General features: G+C 38.0%; 1 protein-coding gene across 1 annotated transcript in view; it reads right to left on the bottom strand.

The window, feature by feature from the left end:
• LOC104530245 (adenylate cyclase type 2) overlaps window positions 1–22,955 on the bottom strand; it is a 63,533-nt gene that overhangs the window by 15,794 nt on the left and 24,784 nt on the right. Inside the window, exons 3-5 of the mRNA XM_010174776.1 lie at window positions 6,373–6,521; window positions 4,732–4,843; window positions 3,681–3,808 (exon numbers count right to left, since the gene is read on the bottom strand). Coding sequence (XP_010173078.1) covers window positions 3,681–3,808; window positions 4,732–4,843; window positions 6,373–6,521 — 389 coding nt within the window. The remainder of the gene's footprint in view (window positions 1–3,680; window positions 3,809–4,731; window positions 4,844–6,372; window positions 6,522–22,955) is intronic.

Consider the following 22,955-nt stretch of genomic DNA (forward strand, 5'->3'; position numbering starts at 1 on the left):
GTGGAGTTTGGGCTGAAGGAAAACAGCACTTATATTCAAACACAAATACATTTTGCGTTAATAGATAAGCTCTAGCCTTAAAGCACCCAATTAAGGTGGCCAGCTCTCAACATCATAGGCAGCACTGGCATCTATGGCTTGATAAGGTTAGCATCCCGTTCCTGCACAAGCAGGTTGCAGATTATAAAAAACATTGGATTTGTTCCACATAGAGCAGAGAAGCAAACCAATTCATCAATGGGGCTACTAACGTGTTTAAATGGAAACAATCTGTAGAGTAGTGAGGCTGAATTGCTCAAAATGGAGCTACGTATCATTAGGAAACAAGACTGAATAAGACTTTGTACTACAGATTACCTGCTAATTTGGTAGAATTCCTCCTTTTTGCTTCAAAGAGAACTGGAACCAAAACCATATTCAGGCGGTAAAATCTATACAGAACTGTTAATCTAAACAGTAAACTGCTTTATTTCAGTAACTTACACACTGAGGGGTCAGTTTGCACCTCAGTGACTGACTGTAAGAAAAACTCATAACTGACAAAAAAGATATTTTAGACAGAGTCAAACACATATTGAGTGACATGCTTCTGACAGCAAGTGTATTACTACTTTTAGTTTTACAGGCCATGGAAGTATTTCAGGAGATGCTTCCACACAAAGATGCTGCAATAACACAACAAAATATGGACTTGATTAATGAGTGATTTTTATTCACCTTCAGGCTGCAACACTTGACATAATACTTTAAAAACATTTCAAACTATGGGGTATAGATTCCTCACTTCTTACAGAGATGTATAAGCAGGCTGTGATAGTCAGGCATCTGTCTACAGGAGCGTTGTGAATTCTGACTACAGTAATAAAGTCAGATCAGAATGTGCTATACAACTAAAAGATAACTTGCTACTCTATAAGGCTGCTCTTACCAAGGAGGACATTATCATCCATCATTAACAATAAACATACTTGATAGAATATTGAGTAGAAAGTTATTGCAAAGAAAATTGGGAAGTTCTGAAGTGTGTGGAACTGTCACAAAACAACCAAATACGTAGATTTTAATACTTGGCAAGAAGGACTCCAAGTACCATTTAAACAAATAGATTTATTTGGACACAATGTAAGGTATAACTATATCTATATGAAGAAAAAAAAATTAGAAAATGCAGCAACCTGATTTCTGTACTGAAGTTAGTTTTACAAAAGACCCCTAAAGCAAGGAGATTAAAATCCCAGTTTCCATAAATATTACAACTTTTCTGTGAATATCTTAAAAATAAAAGAAGCAAATTTGCATTAATAAACCTACCCATACAGCAATTACCCTGGATCGAATCACAAGACCAGGCAACTGAAAGCTAAAACCCTCCTGTGACTACAATTACCCACATATGAGGGTAATATTTAAGGATTATAAGGATTAGAGGTTTCACTTCTGTATGCCTGTTTAGTTACTCCCTGAGACAACACTGTTCAACATAACTACCCATTTCATGATGAGGTACACACCATACAAATACCTCATAAGGATGAGGTAATTGCTTACCTTGCTACCTGGACAGTGGCAAATGTGATTTGGGCAAAACCATCAAAATTGGAATTGAAACTTACAGAAGAGTATACCAAGTCTTAAAATCAAAGTCCAGTTATTTAAAAAAACAAATCACACAGGTGACTACCAAATATTCAGACCTCCATGTGATATGTACTTTTGTGAAGTGTACCTCACCTAGATACAGTGTAATTTTAGTCAAAAGAAACAGCTTTCCTACAGAAAAGACATTTGTGCCATTAACAATAACTGCCGTAAGTAACCATTTACAGCATTTTAACTCCTAAAAGCTAAAAAGAACTTCAGGTGTGAATTACAGACAATGAATTATCTGACTTTGACTAAAAAAAAAAAAAAAAGGAAAGTTTTAAAATTGTTCTTTCCTCAAAGAAGTACTTTCTACATAAGTTAACAAAATCAGACCCTTGCTTAACAAATAAACTACAATACTGAGCTAAAGTTTCTGGACAGGCAGGTTTCAGAAACAGACCTTTCAGTATGATGTACAGGCATCCAAACTAGGTTTGAGTATCCTCATATTGAAATGTGTCCAGCTTTGGTGCAGAACTCATCCAAGGCAAGTAGTTTACAAAAGTTATTTCCTCTGCCCTGAGCGTTCAGATAGTGGTCAGGTGAAGAGATGAGGGGGAGTAAAGCTGCTCTTTTGCAAGACGTCTTTGAAGTCCCAGCATCTTCAGAAATGCTACAGTTGCCTCTAATCCATTCCCAATCTACTTTTCAGTAATAAGCTAGAGGATTCCTCAAGTATGTCTTTAGTTGTATCCTCAGGTGCCTTACAAGTATTAACCCCTCAGATACAACCATATTTCTTTTTCCTCTTTCACCATCATATCAAGCCTCCTGTTATTACTTGAGTTACCCGAAGTAAGTTACAACTGCTATTTCAAAAGCAATCATATTAGGATTTTCAAATACCTTATTCTATTTTCTGTTTCAAAGACAGAACAAGCACAATGGGAAATAAATTTGTCTTTCTTTCCCCTTGTGACAAAAGGGACAAACATAGTAACTCACAAATCCAAAATACTGCTGATAAGCACAGAATTCTCAGTGGTGTATTACTATGTTAACTGACAAAACATTTTAGAAAGTTCTTACCTAAAAAAATTAATTACAGAAAAGTTGAAACTAAAACTAAACCTGGGGTCTAGTAAGACAGGTACATCGTATTGCTTATTTAACAACATGGGAAGTAGGTCTCAGCCTGAGAATCTGTAAGTGATTAGAACTTTCTTTGGTAGACATGCTCAGTATCACTCCTCAGGCTCAGGGCTTGAGACATCTTAATTGTGGATGGGCAACTGCTCCTGACCATCACTGAACTCCAAACTCATCAGGAGCCAGGAGCTCTGGCCTCTTACAGAGACATTTGACTAACAGGTGGGTGGCAGCATCACTACTCTCCAAAAAGGAAAGCTTCCCAAGACATAAGTGGTATCTACTGGGATATTCAGCATCTTGTAACTACAGAATCACAGATTAGTTGAGGTCAGAAGGGATGCCTGAAGACTGTCTAGTCCAAAACAAAACCTGCTCAAAATAGGGCCAGCTAGAGCAGGCCTTGCTTAGGGTCATGCCAGTTGGATTTTGAGTATCTCGAAGGCTGGAAACTCCACAACCTCTCTGGGCAGCCTCTGCTCAGTCACCCTCACAGTGAAAAAAGTGTTTCCTCATGTTCAGAGGGAACCTTCTGTTTTCAGTTTGTGCTCATCATCTCTTGTCCTGTCACTGGGTACCACCAAAAACAGCCTGGCTCCATCTTCTTTGCACTCTCCCTTCAAGTACTTAAATGCATTAATGAGATTGTTCCCCCTCAGCTTTCTCTTCTCAAGTTTGAACAGTCCCAGCTCTCTCAGCCTTTCGTCTTATGGGCAATGCTCCAGACCCTTAATCATCTTTATGGTGTAGTGACAAGATATCCTGGCACAACCCAACAGCTTAAAACATTTATTTGCTCAGGCTGAGATCAGGATTACCATGCTAGACCTTGTAGTAAAACACTCCAGCTTCTGCAGATCTGAATCTTTCAACCATCAGCACAGCTACAGATGGAAAATAGATGAAATTTTTATCATTGAATATTTAACAAAAACTTCAGCACTTACTTAATGGCTTCACACATGTCCAGTCCCATTTTCACACAATTCTTGGCATGATTTTGAAGCGATATAGGTAGTCCAGAAACACAGTAATAGCAGTCACCTAGGATTTTAATCCTCATACATTCATTTTCCTGGAGGAAAAAGCAAGGTAAGATGGTCACTTTCAACTTGAATCACATTAATTAAAGGTTACTGTTACAAAGACTGACTTAAATGATAGCAAAATCATTGTACTTAAGCTTATTTCAGTAGAGAAGGATTGGGATTGCTAAAAAAGAAGTGCTGTCACAGAGAGTTTTGTATGGATGATTCCTCCATCTGTTCTGGTCCTTAATGGGCAAAACCAGGAAGTAAGTTAATTGTAAAACACATATCTGCAGTGTTGTACACACCTTTGGTTAAAGAACTAAGCCAAAGTCCTCAATCTAAATAAAGTCTTTTTGTTTGAAATACGGAATCAAAGGACCTAGCCATCCACATTTACATCTTTGAAGATGTACTGTGCAATACTTCCTGAAACTAGCAATCATAATTTTCTTTCTATCTTTGGTACTCTAAGGCAATATAACATTTTTTTTTTTAAGCAATACTGGACAATAGTTTTTGTACTAATAAAAACTATAGAAAATTTATATCTATTCTAGTGTTTCTGATTTCACCTTCACACATAGCATGAATTTTGATGTAATTTTTATAAAAATGAAACCTAAACTGACTGTATCAGTTTTCTATCTAGAGTTTCTTAATCCTTGGTATTGTAAAAAATCTATTTAAAGAGCTGTTCACCTTCTATTAAGCTTTACAGGGCTTCATGAGCTGTCCCTATTGGTCCTATTAGAAAGCGCTATCTTGGGTTTCACAGATTGTAGAAACAGAAACACACTGTTGCACTCAGACTTGAGCCAGATTTTTTCCTTCACATATTTTAAGTCTAATCTTCCTGCCAAAGCCTCAGAAATGCTGTCTGAAGGTAGAAGAGTCCCAAAGAAGAAAAAAACATTCTAATGTTGACTTACTTATTTAAACTAACTGTAGCAGCCCAGTAGAAACCCACCTTTGCAATCTGATCAAACTTGCCAAACAGCTCATTTAGCATGTGCACTAGTTCCCCTGGTGAGCAGTCACTGGCCAGGCGAGTGAATCCCACGATATCAGCATACAAGATACTACAATAGAAATGAACAGAAACTTGGTCACAGTTTCCTTCTGCAGAACTCAGATATATCAGTCAACAGCGAAACCTGAAAGTAGCCATTCTGGACTTCACAGAGGTATGCCTGTATGCAAAATGGCCACTGCTAAATGTAGAGCAACAAACATAATTATATTTATAGGCAAACCTACACTTACCTTTACAGGCATCATGTTTACATGTAATATATACCTATTTTTACCTTTATAGGTATTACCTTTATAGATACTACTTTTACAGGTACACCTATATTTATAGGTATTTATAGACATTTTACACCTATATTTGTTACAGTGTATTCAAAAAGTAGAAACTTTTTTCCTCCTCACAAATTGGCAATATAGTAATGGCAATTATTTCAGTAAATGTGCTTGTTATCAGAAATTGCTTAATAACTTTTTATCATTGTAGACATTTTCTGTCTAGATTTACATGTCAGTGATATGCAGCATGGAAGTCGCTGTTCACTTGTTACTCAGACTATTAAAGTCAAGCTTGACTGCTAAGATATTCAAGCCATACACTAACTGCTTGAGAGAGTCCAGCACAGAGCCACTAAGATGATTAAGGGAGTGAAGCATCTCCCTTACGAGGAAAGGCTGAGGGAGCTGTGGCTCTTTAGTTTGGAGAAGAGGAGACTGAGGGGTGACCTCATTAATGCTTATAAATATGTTAAGGGCGAATGTCATGAGGATGGAGCCAGGCTCTTCTCGGTGACAGCCAATGATAAGACAAGGGGCAATGGGTGTGAGCTGGAACACAGGAGGTTCCGCTTAAACTTCAGAAGAAACTTCTTTAGGGTGAGGGTGACAGAGCCCTGGAACAGGCTGTCCAGGGAGGTTGTGGAGTCTCCTTCTCTGCAGACATTCAAAACCCGCCTGGATGCCTTCCTGTGTAATCTCATCTCGGTGTTCCTGCTCCGGCAGGGGGATTGGACTAGATGATCTTTTGAGGTCCCTTCCAATCCCCAACATTCTGTGATTCTGTGATTCTATGTTTTTATTCACCAAGAAAACTTGACCAATTCATAGCATCAGGTTAAGGAAAAAGTATTTGTGCTTGCAAGTGAAAATAAACTTTTTCAAAAGTTCTGCAATACTTGCTTTAAAAATGTAATATCTAAGATCATTCAAATTAATTTGTCCAATCAAAAAAAAAAAATAGGCAAAACAACTTGTAAAGATGAAAGAATATTTGGAATTAATGATGAATTATTTTTCTAACATCTAGAAATTTATAAAGCAGGATTTTGTACTTTAACCTGAAAAATGAAGTCATCACTATGAAGAAAGCCTGTTAATGTGTTGCTTTTTCTAAACAACCTCCTTGTATTATCACCTTTGTTGCTCTTCTGGAACACAGGATTGTTAGCATTTGATCAAATTAATAGATATTAAACATGAAGTTATTGAAAAACTTATTAAAGCAATTATTTTCTTAATCACTCTCTTTAGTAAAAAAAAATTCTGAATGTCATTGATACATTTTATTATAGTACAATACCTTACATTGGTGTGTCTTTTGACATACAAGTTATGAAAGTTGTTGGTGTTTTCCAGCTGGCCTGCCTTGGGACCTTGTAACCTCTGGATGATCTCTGCTTTCATCTCCATGGCAATGTGAGCAGGCAGCAAAGAAAGCAGAAGACGTTCCTAAAATTTAAAATGAAACGTCCACAGTTTCTTTAAGGAGAATGAAATTAGCATGGACGTAATACTGTGCAAGGCATACACTATTGTCAATTCCCTAGAACATTTCAGTGAGGCTTGCACTCAGGCACTTACCTCGTATGGCCTCCAAAATTGATCAGTTCCTTAAAGAACTTGACAGAGATATACACATATTTCCATAGCTAACTTCTTCAAAAAAGAAGTTAGAAAAAGGTTAAGCTAAACTTAACATCTGAAGAAGTTATGTACAGTAATCTATTCAATATCTGAGTAGGATGTGGGAAATATGGATTAGCAAATAAAGCAAGAGCTTCAAGGACTGTTCAGAGGACTTCAGGGAAATGCAGTCCAATTGAGGCAAGAGTAGGCTAAATCATTTTTAAAATGTGTTTTAGATGTTTAGTCGTATTTTTAGCAGTTGTTAGACTGAATATTAAAAGATACATTCAGGACACAGAACATACTGAAAATGTTGGACTTTTGCTGACTATTTTGATATGTACTCTCCCCTTACTTTAATACAGCATTTGACAAACCAAAGTATTTTGAAAATACTAACCTAAATGGAAACTGAATATTGTTTAAACTATCACAGAAACCTACATATTTTTCCTTCTATTTTGTTGGTATTATACCCATGGTCTTCCTGTGAAGCTCTCTTATGTCAGTACATTTAAATTTTGCCCATTTTACCTGTGAAAGCTTTTCACTGAGTTCCTACTTCTCTGGAAAATTGAATAAACAAGATAATAGCTAGAACTCTGTAAGAAAAAGCCCTTCCTGCTTTGATCACACTCCACCTCAAAAATGAACAAGAATTTCCCATTTTCTCATAGGTAGAGGGAAGAGGCTAATTCTGGCTAAGCACAAAAAACAGAATCCCAAACCAGTGAGGAGGGGGAAGGTAGCTGTAAAAGCCCATGATAGGGTCAGAGAGAGAAACAGCTGTGCCAGAAAAGATTACGACCTCAAAATGTGCATGGTCTGCAGGTGTTACAGTAATGTATTTATCCTCTTTGGTTCACAACACCTGTTTTTGCAGAGTTTGCAATTCCATTCATGAAGGTACCAGAAGAAGTGTAACCATTAATCCAGTGCTCTGTCTGGGATAATTATTCCTGTTCAGGTCTAATGACCTTGAGTAGAGGATGGCAATAACAGGGGGTATGGACTCTCTGCTATTTGCAGCTACCTTGGCTATCTACCTCTGTAACATATAATGAAGACTTCCCATTCCCCATAGCATTTCTGTACCTGTAATCATAGCAGTAACATATACAAGTCAGTATAAAACTGGTACTCCCCTCGCTTTGTAAAAAAACCTCTATTTCAATGACTCAAGACAGAATCTTGCTTTGTTGCTAAGTAATACTGAACTTTTTTTTTTTTTTTTTGCACTTTGGTGAGATCTAAACATAATTTTAATTCACCTGTGTCTGGATTGCTCTTTATTTTGCATAGTAAGGAGTATCACATAAATAGTAAGACAAGTTATGAAATAAGTACTCAAGGTAAAGAGTATCTGTCTCTAGTTTGACTGAAGGAGGCAAGAATAAAAGATAAACTGTTTTCCTACTGCTAGAGTCTCAGATTTGACACATTGTAACTGAGAAGAATATATACAATTGACTTTTCATCAACATGTTAATATGGTTTTATTTCTTAAATGCAAGATTAATTTAATATGTTTAGGCATTTTAGCAAGTATACCCCCAAGAGGCAAATGTATTTTTATTTCTAATGCATTCCACTGGTCCTTGGTGGCAGTATTTTGCTTATTTATAAAGAATGCCTGAAAAACCAATGGATTTTTTTCCATAATGAAAGCTTACTCTTGCAAGTTGCTCTTTATCTAAGAGAAAGTTGCTGTTTTGTGATGTACAGGACAGGAAAGCATTTGTTAATAATTATCATTAAATAGTTAACAAAGAGGTGAGTGCTGCTAGCTCCAATTTTACATCACTGTGCTCCTGTTGCACCATGGCTAGTAAATGCCAGCTGAGTCACTATAATCCTGTGACTCCATTATGATTCCAGACACACAGTGAGGCACAAACTCAGTGTCCAAGTTACTGCTTATGTCTTTGAAACCCAGAGAGGTTGGCAGAAGGTCAAAGAGAAAGGCAACAAAGGTTTTCAAGAAAGCAATAGGAAAAGTTTTTGCAGGAAGCAGTGTAAAGTAAACTACAAGCTAAAGAATAATAAAAGGAAAGGGAAAACTGAATGTCCTTATTTTGTAGAGAAAAGCACAAGAGACAGGACATTTCCTCTCCTTTTTCTCTCCAAGTCACTATCCCATTCTGCTTAAACATCTGGTGAAGCTGTCATCATACCAGCACTTTCCTCCAAATAATGTTTTCCTTCCTCCATTTCCACTGTACAAAAGAGAAGGTTACAACCAGAGGCAGCTTTAGAGAACTGCAATTTGTGAAGCCCACTGCAAAATATCCTGCAGTATCCAGCTAAACCTAAAAGCTTCAGTCACCCTCTTCATCACACAGGCTGCAAGCGCCCACATTTCAATCCTGAAGTTACCACTTGTGTGATAATGTGTTATCAAGTCACACATTACATTTCACACAGATTGTTAATTTTGGTTTCTTTCACTAAAAGACAACTTCAAAAGAAGCTGAATCTCAACTATTTATGGAGATTATGGCTGGGCTGCTCAGCTAGCCAAATACAAAATGGTTGCAGATACCTTGTTCGCTCTATTTCTGCTAAATGATCCTAAGAAATACAAAGCATTTAAGAACACCTCTTCCTTCATATTTTTGTAATCTCTGGTGGCTAAAAAGAACATAGTCAAATGATCAAAACCAATTATGAACCAGATTGTAGTGCCTGATGTTGTGCACTGAAATTTCTGCAGACTGGAGCAGTGTGAAGAACATCACAAATCAAGACTGTTGCTTATGATGGTTTTTTATTTGATAATACACTCCGTGCTATTCTCTTAAAAAGACAGAAAATCTACAAATCAAAACCTAGGTGAATTGACATACAAGACACTGACTTTGAGACAAAACACTTATTTATTTGTAGTAGATGGAGAAGCCACTCTCTTACAGTCTGCAAGAAAAAAGCCAAAGTAACTCTGAATGTAGGTCAAGATGCAGCATTTAAAAGTCTTCAGACTAAAACTAACAGTACCCACTTCTGGTGAAAGAGAAACTGCAGTGCTATGGCAATAATGAAAATCTCACAAATATCTTTCCCTGAAATATTACCAACATGACCTTACAGCCAGTATATGCAATTCAAGCACACAGGACTACTTCCTGACAGCTTGTGTTGTCTGGGGCTATGCTTTCCCTTCACACTCAGATCACTTGTAGCTGAAATCTTTAAGCCCTAGGCCTAACAGACAGAGTACACAATCCACACTGAATACAATATTTTAGTGTCTACAGTACTGTAGGGTTAAGTGCTCCTCTCTTCTCAGAACATGTCCATCTGGATCTCAGAAGGTGGCTATCAAGAAGTCATTCTCTCTGGATTCTCTAATTGAGGATTTTCAGTGGTGTCTGTCAAATTTTTTCTTGAGTTCTTGCTCTCTCAAACTCTCATATCCAAGTTGATTTCCTTGTCAGAATTTTCCCTAAATTATACAGATTACTTTAGCAGTCATTGCCAGTTATTCATCACTCCTCTAAAGTTTGAGAAAGGATGTTTGTTTAGCTAGAGTAAGTTAGCACATCTCAGTTAAAGACCATAGCATTGCACTGGTTTTTGCAAGATGGTAATTGCATTTGCAGTATCTTGCACAATGAAGGTCATGCTATTGTTATGCAACAAGTGAGCAGAATATCCTCAAATGCTTAGTACAGTAGATTTTCTTAAGTGCATACTACACAAAACAAACTCTTTTTCACCTGATGCAATAATGCTTTATTTATTTGCTCATTCCTGGTTTCTTATGTAAACTACCAATTCTGATTCACAAATCTGTACAGGATTACATGACTATCAACTCTTCTCTCTACTGAAGCATAAATAACTCTAAGCATTTATAGACTTAAAGGACAAATATTCTTCCATCTAGTCTGATCTCTTGAATAATATAAACAACAGAACATCATCATGGATAAACAAAGGTACTCTGATAGGGCTCACTATGTTAAAATTAGCTTAGCACCTCACTGTCAATGGAGATAAACTGTCCTTCAAGGCAATTCACAGAATCTAATGCTGAACTCCTGTAGAGGAAAAGTCTCTCTCTCTCTCTGTTGTCTATGGAGGGAGCTGCAGGTCTAAATTTTGGTCTTACTATAAGAAATGTCCACCTTTATTGTTGAGCTTCTGATGTTGAAGTAGTCTGCAGAAACAATACATATATGTGGACCAATTAAGTGATATAAGGACGTTTTTGTCCCTATAATCCCCTAGGGATATTTTTGTCCCTTACAATGTCATTTAGGGTACTGAATATTGAATTTGACTTTTCTGTGGGCTAGGCTTTGTTTTCTGGTTGCTGTGGCATATGTCTAATCGTCTATTTAGCAAATCAGGTCAGTAAGTGAGCAGTAAGAGCTCTAGAAGTCTACACATTAGTCTACACATGCATCCAGCTTCACAACAAAGTTTATAGATAAACATGGATAAAATAAAATTTTCAGCTGCCCTTGAAATGTACTAAGAAATAACTTACAAGAAAGGAATCTTGTGATTCCTGATCACTCATTGATTGTGGCTGATAGAGATGGTGATCAACAGGGTACTTTTTTGGTAAATTATAGTACTGTTTACCCAGATTTCATGCACATACTCTAATATACACCTAAATAATAGGATACTAGGAAAAACAGCTGTAAATTGCTTTTTCTTAAAGCTAACTTGGACTCCTAACTGGGAGGGAGATGATTTTTAAAACTTAGGTGCTATTACCCCCTTAAATTTAGCTTATGTTAGTTTTCTTTATATGTTAGGGTTTTTTATATTTAGCCACCAATCTTGTTACTTGTACTGAGACCAGTAAATTGCATTTTACTCATACACACCAAGAAGGGTATTCAGTCTCAATTACAGAGACATCAGGAGATGGAGAACTTATCAACCCCTTAGCTGTTTGTTCTAGTGGTTAATCAGCTGAACTGTTAAAAACTGTTAAAAATGTGTTCTGTATTTCTTACTTTGAAGTCTTGGTCCTGTTATATCTTTCTCAGTTCAAGGTTAACATCCACTCTCTTTTTGTTCTAAACTTAAACAGTGATCCGATAGCTTAATTTTCTTTTTGATCAGGTAAATAGCCTTAGCTCTATAGATCTCCTGTGCCTAAGAATTTTCTACACTCTCTTCTCTAAACCCTCAACAACCTTCAAACATTTTTTGAAAGTTAATTTGACACAAATCTTAATATTGTGCCCCAGTAAACAAAGACATACACACACATATCTTCCTGCTTTATTCCCCTCAATATGTCCATGACTTACACTGTGCAACCTTCTGCTGTAACATCTCTGGATTTCCTTGTCTGCTATGTCTCCAAAATATTTTCCGAAGTTGCAGCCTTCCAATTTTCTAGGTATGACCCATACTCTTTGCTTTTAGAATTATGATTTTCCAGACATTTATTATAAAGGTGCACCTTGTCCTGATAAATACAGTTTATGAAGCATTCTATATTACTGTATTTACTATCATCAGACCAATATTTAACTTTTCTTTAAAAATGACTGTCTGTGATTGTCTTCACGTATCTGCTAGATCATTAATAAAAATACATAATAGCATAAAGGATGAGAACTGTTTCTTGCAGAACACAACACACATGCCAATTCACTGAACTTCTCCACTGACAATTTCCAGTTACCCCACTCAAAATCCATTAGACTGTGCTCTTTTGATGGGGAGCAGTGTCAGTACTTTTAATCAGGATGTTCAGCATCACTGCATCAAAATCTTACTGAAACCTACTGCTTTTGGAAAGTTACTTAACCCAAACCTGTTCCCCATTAAAAAATGAAAAACATTTTCATAGGACTCAATTTCCTACAAAGCTGTTGATGACATCACTCTGTTTCTTTGAAAATAAAAAAACCATCATAGGAGCATCTTTTATTTCATACTGATTGTTTATACTCTTACTATGTAAGGGCAGCCCCTTCCTTTGTTAGAATGTTGGTATTTTTTTTCCTGGAATACTTCCAAAATGCTGTCGTTGGCCTTGACAGAAACAGGCAACGAATTTTTCTGACATCAAGTCTCCTACATATCACAACTTCTGTCATGCTGAACTGGTTTTTTACATATTTAATTGCTACTTTTGCTTTCACTCATGGTTAGTACAGGCTTTATGCCACAGCTAACATCTTTTCTGATGACAGAATTATGAACTCTCATCTGTTCATTAACAGCCTCCTAAAGAGCTTCCCGTTGCTAGCAACATTCATCTATGCTTCCCCCCCCTCCCCGTGGAAAAACAGTTTTTTCAAATCCTCCAAGCACAGCACCATAAGCCTTTTTATCATCTTCATGATCCTGTAGGGGAAATTTCAAGGCTGGCAATGCCAGGGGCCAATAATCAACCAGCAAATCAACACAGACAAGTGGAACGAGAGCACCATCCTCCCAGTCCTTGCTGCTTCACCAGAATTGGGAAGCAAACTCCCTCATGAGATGTTTTTGCCCAAGATAAGCCATAGGCGTCCAGGATCAGCGTTAGCTGGCTGCTCCAGCAGAAAGGGAGCCCAAGCCGGGGCTACCAGCAGGGCAGGGCCAGGGTGAGGCCCAGGGCGACCCAGGATATCAGTTGTAGGTTGCGGACTGGGGCCAGGGCCAGACCAAGGGGCCTATGGCCAGGCACAGGCATGGCGGTGGTTTCAGGGGAGCTGTAGCGGGGGCTAAGCTGAGCGGCAGAGCCACAGCTGAAAAGCAGCTCCTACCAAAGGGGCCAGACACAGATCCTGCTGCTGCCCAGGGGAGAGGGGTTGCCCTCCCTGCACTGGACCCAAGCTCCAGCCAAGCCTCCAGGAGGGAGCAAGGTGTTTTCAAATCATTTTGTAATGGCAAAATGCCTGTGGTATGACTTGCTCACTTAGGAAGAAAGGTACAACTGACCCAGACTTCTGATAGAAATACATGTATTGATTTTCAGGCTAAACACGCCGTTCTGCACCCTCAGTGTGCCCAGCTCATTTGCTGCTGAATAACTCCGCAAAGGTACAGCAAACATTTAACCAGTCACCTTCATCTCCAAACAACGCTAAAGCTACCTGAAAGCACCAATTCACTGCAACTGTTTCAGTGTGTGGGTTTGAAAGCTCATCTAAATGCACAGGCTCACCACATATTTGGCAAAGACAAATTCCTTCAAGGAACTTAGTAGAAGCTTATTATGCATAGATTACATTTTGCATATGCAGGCTGTCTATGACTAATTTTGCAAATAAGGTTCACTACACCTTCAGAATACGTGCCTATCTTGTGGCTGTTCAAGAACCAAGTCACCAAACAGCAAAACAATAGAGTAAAAACAGAATAGCAACATACACAGCCAGAGCACCTTAATTAATTAACACAATTTCAAGGTTTGCTTCAGACTGATCCTGTTAACTCTTGCTTTAAATTTTATATCTCTCAAGACAACTGCTGAATAGACAGAAGTAGCATTTTGCAAAGAATCTGTTTGATGACATTAACATGGTTATTACTATATCAGCCTTTAATAATGGTGAAGTATTACAATGGTAGCATTTGCTCAAATTCTTTTAAGAAAGAAACTTTTTAACTCCAGTACACCTCATTTCACATTTTGATGAGAAGAGTTTTACATTATTTTTTCACTAGAAATTAACAAAACCATACACAGCTCTCCGCGTTTTTTTCCTTCTTCCAAACCATCCATGGGACATGTCAGGGAAGCTAATCGAGAGTACCACTTGAAAGGTATCTTTCCCCAGAGATGGAGGTTTCCTGTTCAGCTGCCCAGTTTAGAGCCAAACCTTGTGGATGAAAGCATCAAATCCAAAGCAAAAGGATTTCTAAGGCACAGCAAAATTAGAGTCTGAAGTACACTGACAGCATAGCTCCTCCATGCTCTTCTAGTTAGCATGAAACTGTTTTGTTGGGGTTTTTTTACCTCAGACTTTGCCTGCTGATGTTTTAGCCATCCCCTTACAGAATATCAACTAAGCATTCAAGAATGGCTTTCTTTATGTATTTCACTGGTAATTTTCCAATATTTTATCAGATATTATACTGACACCACACACTTGTGTGATCAAATATTAGTCACCACACAGAAGATCAAAACCAAGGATCAGTCACCCAACTACGTCTGTTGTGAGCAAATAAACGTGTCCAAGTGGGTCAGACAGAGGTCAGAAGCCGGGCAAGACAGCAATAAAAATGAATTAAAACTCTCAACCTCTGCATTAGATTAGTCAAGAGTAGAGGTAGGTAACCATAGGTTTAGTCCATACAACAGTCTATTTAAAAGGAGGGAAAAATTTATTCAAGCAGAAGTTAATTCAAGAAATTTATTTCATCCATATATAAATGAAAACTGAACCTACAGTAAGGATCTGTCCTACTTCTTGTGAAACAGCGATGATAAATTTTAATGACGGAAGCTGTATATTTTAACACCTTTTTTGTGAGCAGCAGTAAGCATCACCATTCATTCAGCAGCTCACTTCCTAGCCTTGAAGACAGAGGAAGCTGACTCACCCTAGGTAGAAATCAAAGAACAGGCAGATGTCTGGAGGGTATACACTGTTACTGCATTCATAAGCAGACTTTTTGTTTCCTTACAGTCGTCTAAATAAAAGCGAACAAGAATTATTTGCATCATAAATCAGGAATGAAAGTTTGACTTCAGCTTAGTCACAGAATACGTATCTTGTAGAAATCTCCCCATTGCTCTTTAATGAATATATTCACCAGCTACTAAATACAGAAAGTTTTAAATTAAAAACTTTGCTCCCACCAGAGAATAAACAAGAAAAACAGAGTTTTGAAAACTAATTCTCTTCATTTTGAGGAATCTGATCAGGAAAACACCCAGCACATATATGGTAAACTACTCATGAACACTTATTACTAGGCTTAACTTCACAAAACAAAACTAAGCATAACCCATAGTAAGGGCTAAAGCTTTCAGAATTATCTTGGTTTTATTTTCTAAAACTCCTAAACAACTTTTTCCATGTTACTGTGTGCACAATTTCCGAAGTGTTTTCTGTGGTAGGTTCCATAATTATTTAGGCATAAAAGGATGCAGACAGAAACACAAGTTTAATCCACAGAAAGACTGAGGTGGTAAATACCAGACTTCCAAGTGCCTTGTCACCTAGGGAAAGCAAATCCAAAGAGGGCAGGCACTAAGACTGCATGCACAATGCAGAGAGAAAATCAGAATCCTAAAAATGCAACTGAGAAAAATTAGAGCTGAAAGGGGAGGTCACATACATAGGAAGTGCCCAGAAAAGGATGTTGCTTATGATTCTGTACTCAGAGCCACCAGGTGCTTAGCTCTGGGCTGCAAGGAGACACCGTTATTTGCTTGGGATTCTATTGTGGGTAAAACAGTCTAGAGTCAGGGAATTTTAATTGAATTAATTTATGGCAAACAAAAATAAGCCTCTTGTTGCTGATTGCAGTTTTGAAAAAAACAAAACAAAAAAAACCAAACCACTGAGACAAACACTAAATCTATCCTCCATACTTCCCAATCCCAAACTCCCTTATTTTTGCTGTGGATTAGATGCAGTCCATCAAAATTCCTGTGACGAGGCAACAGGAGGTATAGGAAGTTGAGGTGCTATCTGTGATCGTTTCTGGCACTCTGTGCTTAACCATTTCTTCTGCTCTATGCTTAATGGTTTATGCTGCTCTTCTTCTCAGTGTCCCTTCTCCAGCCTGGGACATTGACGAGCTGAAGTGCCCTCAAGTTTGTTCCTGCACCAGCGTGGATTGTTGATGGGCCACAGCCCGTCAGGGGTGTAGGTACTCTCTTTTGACGCAGAGCATCCCCCACATCCAGCAGCCTGTTTCCAGCCTCCAGCAACTGCCTGTTTCTTTCTGAACCATGTTTGGGCAGGGGCACTGTGGGCCTCTGATTAGATAAAGTTCTGGTGCTCAATGGGTAAGTTTTTGTACACAAAGCATTTTTTTTCCATGGTTGTTTTTATGTGCCCTGTGGTAGTCTGGAGGCAACTTTGACTGGCACAGGGTGATTCAGGACACCCCTCGCAGCTCAGCACCCCAGTCCCCTGCTACCTGTAGCTGCTAACGCAGGTTTGGTACAGAGCCACAGCTAACAGTGCTGCAGAAACAGGGTGTCAGCTCCCTAGGTTTTCATGTTTTAACAGGAGATTCAGGGGTTAGACAATGTGTTCCATGAGTGACCCATGTTCAAAACAGTCCTCTGCCAAAGGAGACCTCCTCTCTCTTCCTAACCCAAGGAAAAATGTTTGTCAGAGAGTATGAAGTTATTTCAGAGGTAGAGCCCTAGCAGCCTTTTCAGGTGAAGATAATCCACTCTAAAATTAACAATTTAGCAATCACTGAAGCAGGTACTAGATTTCCTGTCTCCAGGAAAGCTGGGTCCCAGTTTGCCCTCCTGTGGGATTAGGACCAGACTGGTGGTTATCTGAAAGCCTCCCATGTTGAGGGGTTTTAAATGGGTCTAAATTCTGACCATTTCCACATTTATTTCTATTGTTTTGGAATCTCAGTTTACACACTGATGCCAGCACATTTGTACATATGAATATGGGTTAAATATACTGTAAAAACAAACACAAAAGCTGCAGCTGATTTATTTTGGCAGCGTTATTTCTAAAGGCAAATATGGCAAGGATGAATTAAATCTATTCTATGATTACTGCACTTAAATAACTTCCAAGCTTTTGAGAAATTTGGAAATGACTAATGACTTCTTTACCTAAAATCTTTTTCTATAATTTCCAGCATACAACAATATACTCCGTGCTTTTATTTAATTTGATGAATTTCGAAAGTCCACATTTTAAACATGGATTAACATATCTATCCATCAGAAAAACATGTTGACAATGAGGATTGTGTTGCCATTCAAAGAGAAAAAAATAAAGGAAATTAGAAGATAATTTTAAAGACACATCCTTTTCTGACTATATATAAAAAATGATAAAATTTTACCATGTAATTCACAAGATCATAATTTATTATTTATCACTGAAACCTCAGCAGTACAGGCACATAATGCTGACTATTTAGCATACAGGAACCATATTTCCTGGAAAGGGAAGCAGAACTTGAAATTTACATCTTTAGTGTAACAGGATGCTTATTTTTATATTTGGCTCCTGTTCCAGTCCTCTTGGTGAGATTTTACTGCTTAAAAACTCTTTCTGCCTGATATTAGTAAAAGGTTACAAAATATGTACTTCTTTTTGACATTAGCATTGCTGTTCCCACCATTTACACTATATAATTTTGAAGAAAATGGCAAAAAAGTACTTCTGTATGTTTTCAGCCACTTGTAGTAAGAAACACTATAAAACACACTTTTTGATTTTTATTAGCACACTACTGTTATTAATAAGCCAAAAGGAGACAACTTCCTTTTCAATTCTGATTTGATAAAGCCTCCAAGGCAGACCTTAAAATGGTCGTCCTCCCCATGACAGCCTCATAGCTGGATTCAGCAGCACTTGCATTGCCACATCCAGCACAGCTTAGCAACACGCAGATGCTAAATCCTGCCAAGAATCCACAGAACATGTGCTAAATACACTGACGTGTTCTGATGAATTAGGGCCTTCCTCAGAGAAGTACCCTATATATTCTGTTTGAGTCACTGCAGAACTTACTTGTTTGCAGTTTACAATATCAGTATGAAATATATATATATACACACACACACACATATATATATATATTTACCCAAGGGGTGTAACTAGAAGGTAAGAAAGGAAAAACAAATGTTATTCTCCACATTCTGCACTCTGACTCAAGTGGCTCCATCTAAAGGAGAGGCACTGAGAGGTGCAGCAGAAGGAACCTTTCAGAAGACAGGATGGAGCAGGCAGGTAGAGGGCACAAAGTGCGATATTACCTTGCTGCAGTGCAACTGACTTCTGCAGAGAAGACTGTCAACAAAGTGTGAAGGTTAGAAGTTCCTAGAGACCCAGAAGGGACTTGCTGAGGTTGTTGCAATGCTGGAAGCCACTGGAAGCTGTTGAACTAGAAGGGGTTTCTAGAAGAAGACTGGAGGAAAGTCTGCCCTGCAAGGACTCAATGAGAGGTTTATTTTCAAGTCTTGGTATTTCCTCTGTTTCATCAGGAATTCTGAGTTTTCCTTGGTTGGAGAGTTAATTTATTTAGAACAAGTTAACTGTGCTGTTAATAAAACCCAGTTTTTTTCAAACTGGCAGCTATTCCACCCAAGGACCCGTATGAGTCACGCTCCATCACACCAACTGTGCTTTAAAGTTTGAATAAACTCCCTCAGTGATCCAGCAAGGTTAAGTCTCTGCAGCTACACCTGCTTTGGTATGGATTACAGCCAATGCAATGAGCAAATTCTATATATTATGTGGAGGTAAAAGGTTGTTTCACATTTGGGCGAGTCAAGAGGAACTTTCATTGCAAAAGCTCGCCCCTTAGCTCAAAACAACTGCTGTTCAAAGAAAGACGCTGCACGTACACAAAGCAATTCTTATTTAACACCTGACAGATAAAGGTCTGCATCTTATCTTTCTGGTGTGATGTCAGGTCCTCTGCTGTTCTCCTGTACCCTTTTTTCTTGAGTAGCCTCCAAAGAAGCCTGGTGCTTTGGTCTGAGGCTGTAGGCTGAAATATTGCTAGATGTTTCAGTGCAACCGGTCCATCTTTCTTTGCCAAACCCACAGCTCTTCCAGCAGGGCAGAATTCATTGGATTCGGGACAGCAATAGCCACTCAGCCCAGTCACCTCTCGCCTTACAGCACAAATTCTGGATTCACATTTGTGTTCTTCAGATGTTTTTTTCTAGTATCTAACAGCTGCACAGTGAAAGGATGACTCCCCAGTTGTACTTTTTCCATTCATGTGGTACAGAAATGCAACAGCGTATGCCATGTGATATTATTATATTTCTGCTTCCAGTGCAGAAGAAGGAAGTAAACAGAAAGGAACAAAATATGGCCCAGGAGGAACCGAAAATAATTTTTCTTCATTGTGATATAGGAGATAGAAAGGAAAAATGGCTGTGCCAGTTGGTCAGATTTAAAATACCTGCAATTACTTAAATCTGATGGCTTTACTTCTTTTTAAAATAGTCAACAAGAAACCACAGGGCTACATCAAATGCTGGGGCCCAAGCTACACTGCAAGGTGTAGCAGTAAACATAGTTGTTATTTTCAAACACTATCCAGGAACATTTTTATGAAGACTAAAGGAAAATGCCTGATGTTAATTTTACAGTAACAATTGGCCCTACCCTCAATACCCATGTTATTTCATAAATAAATATATCTCATTACAGTAAAGCAACAAAAAACCCAATCAAACCTGCACCTTATGAATTCCAGTAAAATTACTCTTTCAGTATTCTTTTCATCTTCTAGAAAAGTACATAAACTACCACAGGTATACTCACATACTCAGGCTTTATTTTACACATTAATAGAGATCTAAAAATATTTTACATTAAAAAATCACTTTTATTTACAGATTTACTTTTGGTAGCATAAAGCTCACTGTAAAAGCTGACAGATCTCCATACTCCGGTGTACTATGCAACACGTTGCATACTGGTGGAACATGCTCCAACAACAAATTAGTTTTTCTAGGACCTCTACATATTTTATGGTTGATAAACAATTTTCACTCAAATCTTTGCTTTTTGGAGCAATGCACAAAGCTACTTTAAAAATAATCTGAGCATAAAAGAAAATTAAAGGGACGTAAGAAGGATTTTTTAAAAAAAATATATTTTTAAAATTTTCTCAATGGTGAGAACTAATTGAATTAGTAATCTTTGATCATGCAAAGACATTTGTTCTGTCCCATGGCTGCTTACTTTTTTTTGTGAGGGATCTGGCCTTCCAGAAATCCAGGCAGCCTATATCAAGTGGATCATTCTCACCCACAGGATTGCAGAAACCTTCAGAGAACTCTTAGGTTTTTTTTCTCTACAAAAGCTGTCTTGACTCTTCTTCCATACCTCATCCTCACTCAAATGTGCACTGATCTTAGATTCTACTTCCACTAATATGCCCAAAAGAGACACTGGGTTTCTAAGCCTGTAGCCCTCTGGTCTCTTCTGGAGCTCTGCCAAAATTGGCATCACAGTTGCATCCCCCCTGTCCTGCAGTATCAGTACAACTCTTGGTGAGAGACTCCACACAAGAGGTACCAGCAGCATTTCAGCTGTTTCATTCCTGAGTTTCTTTAGAACTCTCCACTGAATACACAGATATGAGGATTTATTACTGCTTATTTTATTTAGTCTATCTATTCCCTGACCTCTCCTCCTCACCCTTCACCTTGAGATAAATGCTATAATGAGTCATCCACCAATATGGGAAACTCCTTTATTCCGCAATGAATGCAGAAGCATTAAAAAAAACCAATCAACTAAAAAAACCCAAAACACCCCACTTACTAGATTTACTATGAGGAATCCCATGGCATAGTTCCTGAATACGAACTTAATCGGCAAAAGACAAATCGGTTCATTTCTACACAGTTAAAAAAATACTTCATTCTTCTTTCTAATAATTGTTTTCAGTATCCCCTTTCATCTAAGCAAAATTTCAGATGCTCTTGCAGTTATTTATTCCATTACTAATTTGCATTCATGATAACAAGGTATTAAGAAAAGATTAAGATGTGCCAGGGGAGCTTTAGGTTGGACATTAGGAAAAGGTTCTTTACCCAGAGGGTGGTGGAGCACCGGAACAGGTTCCCCAGGGAGGTGGTCATGGCACCAAGTCTGACAATATTCAAGAAGCATTTGGACAACATGTGCCCTCAGACACATGGTCTGAATCTTGGGATTCCCTGAATCTTGCAGGGACAGGAGGTGAATTTGATCCTTGTAATTCCCTTCCAACTCACAACATTCTAAATATTAACAATGGATTAAATTTAATGCCTTTCTATTCCTTTTTTAATTCCTTTTTTTATTTCCCTGTGATTGAGAAAAACTAGCTGATCTAGAATCAACTAAATTAATACTCTGCTTTCAATGATGGAGGGAAAGTAGCTTTCTTATGATTGATATTATACATTTTGATATACTTCCAAGAAGACGAAGCAGGCAAGCTATGCAACACAGCCTAGTCCTTTTGTGATAGTTTCACTTGGCTAGCCCTTGGCTAGCAGTCAACACAGCTGTTCACCCACTTCCCCCCCACCCCCAGGGGATAGAGGAGAGGACTTGTGGGGGGGGGGCAAGGATAAGGAGGCTTGTAGGTTGGGATAAGAACAGTTTAATAATAGAGAGAAAACTTAAAATAATACTATTAATAATATTAAAATAGTAAAGATAATAATAACAGTAACAAAATATGCAAGTGAATGACACCCAATGTTATAGCTCACCCCCCTCCTGACCGAGCCCGGCCTGTTCCCGGATAACAATCCCGGAGGAGCGACAATCCCGAACAGAAACCGCAATCCCAGGAGAGCGAGAGCCCGAGAGAAAAGCCAGAGAGAGCAAAAGAGGCAGAGACTCTCACTGATATAGTGGACATGAGGTGATATGATATGGAATACCCCATTGGCATATCTAACTGTCAATTAAGTTTATTAATTTAAATATTCTTCTCCCCCCTTAAATCTTGTGCTTGTGGACTAACAGAACACAAAGTCCTTCACTTCCAGTGACAAAAATGCAAACATTGGTACATTATCAGTGTCTCTTACAGAGAGTGCCAGGCTGGAAACCAAAACACTGCTCTTCTAATTACTAAAAAGAAAAACCAGCTCTATTTCAGCTAAAAACCAGAACACCTTTAAAACTTTTACTATTTCTTTTTATATGCACTTACATTCTGTATCAACAGGCACTTGAATCCATCCAACATGACTTACAAGAATAGTTAAGTATGTTTAAGGCATGACTAGAGAAACCTTCCTGAACAAGTGCCTAACTTTGTTCTATCTATGATTTATAAAATTAAGTACCGCATACCAATTTGCAAGTTTAAAGGGCACAGATATGACAGAACACCTTAAATTTGTATTTTTCAAAGTTCTTAAAGTTGAGACTAACATAATGACATTAAAATGAAATGAAAAGACAAATTAATTAAACTCTACCATGACATCTTCTTATTCTGCCGTAATTCATTGCAACAATACTCTCATATATATATGCACACACATATACATATAAATCCTTTCATTTTAATAATACTGTGTATTCAACAATGGATGCTATGTAACATGTAAATATAAGTTATCCTACATCATATCTAGTCCATTTGAAAAAACCAAGT

This window comes from Antrostomus carolinensis, unplaced genomic scaffold, assembly GCF_000700745.2.
Source record: "Antrostomus carolinensis isolate BGI_N321 unplaced genomic scaffold, ASM70074v2 scaffold4089, whole genome shotgun sequence".
NCBI lineage: Eukaryota > Metazoa > Chordata > Aves > Caprimulgiformes > Caprimulgidae > Antrostomus > Antrostomus carolinensis.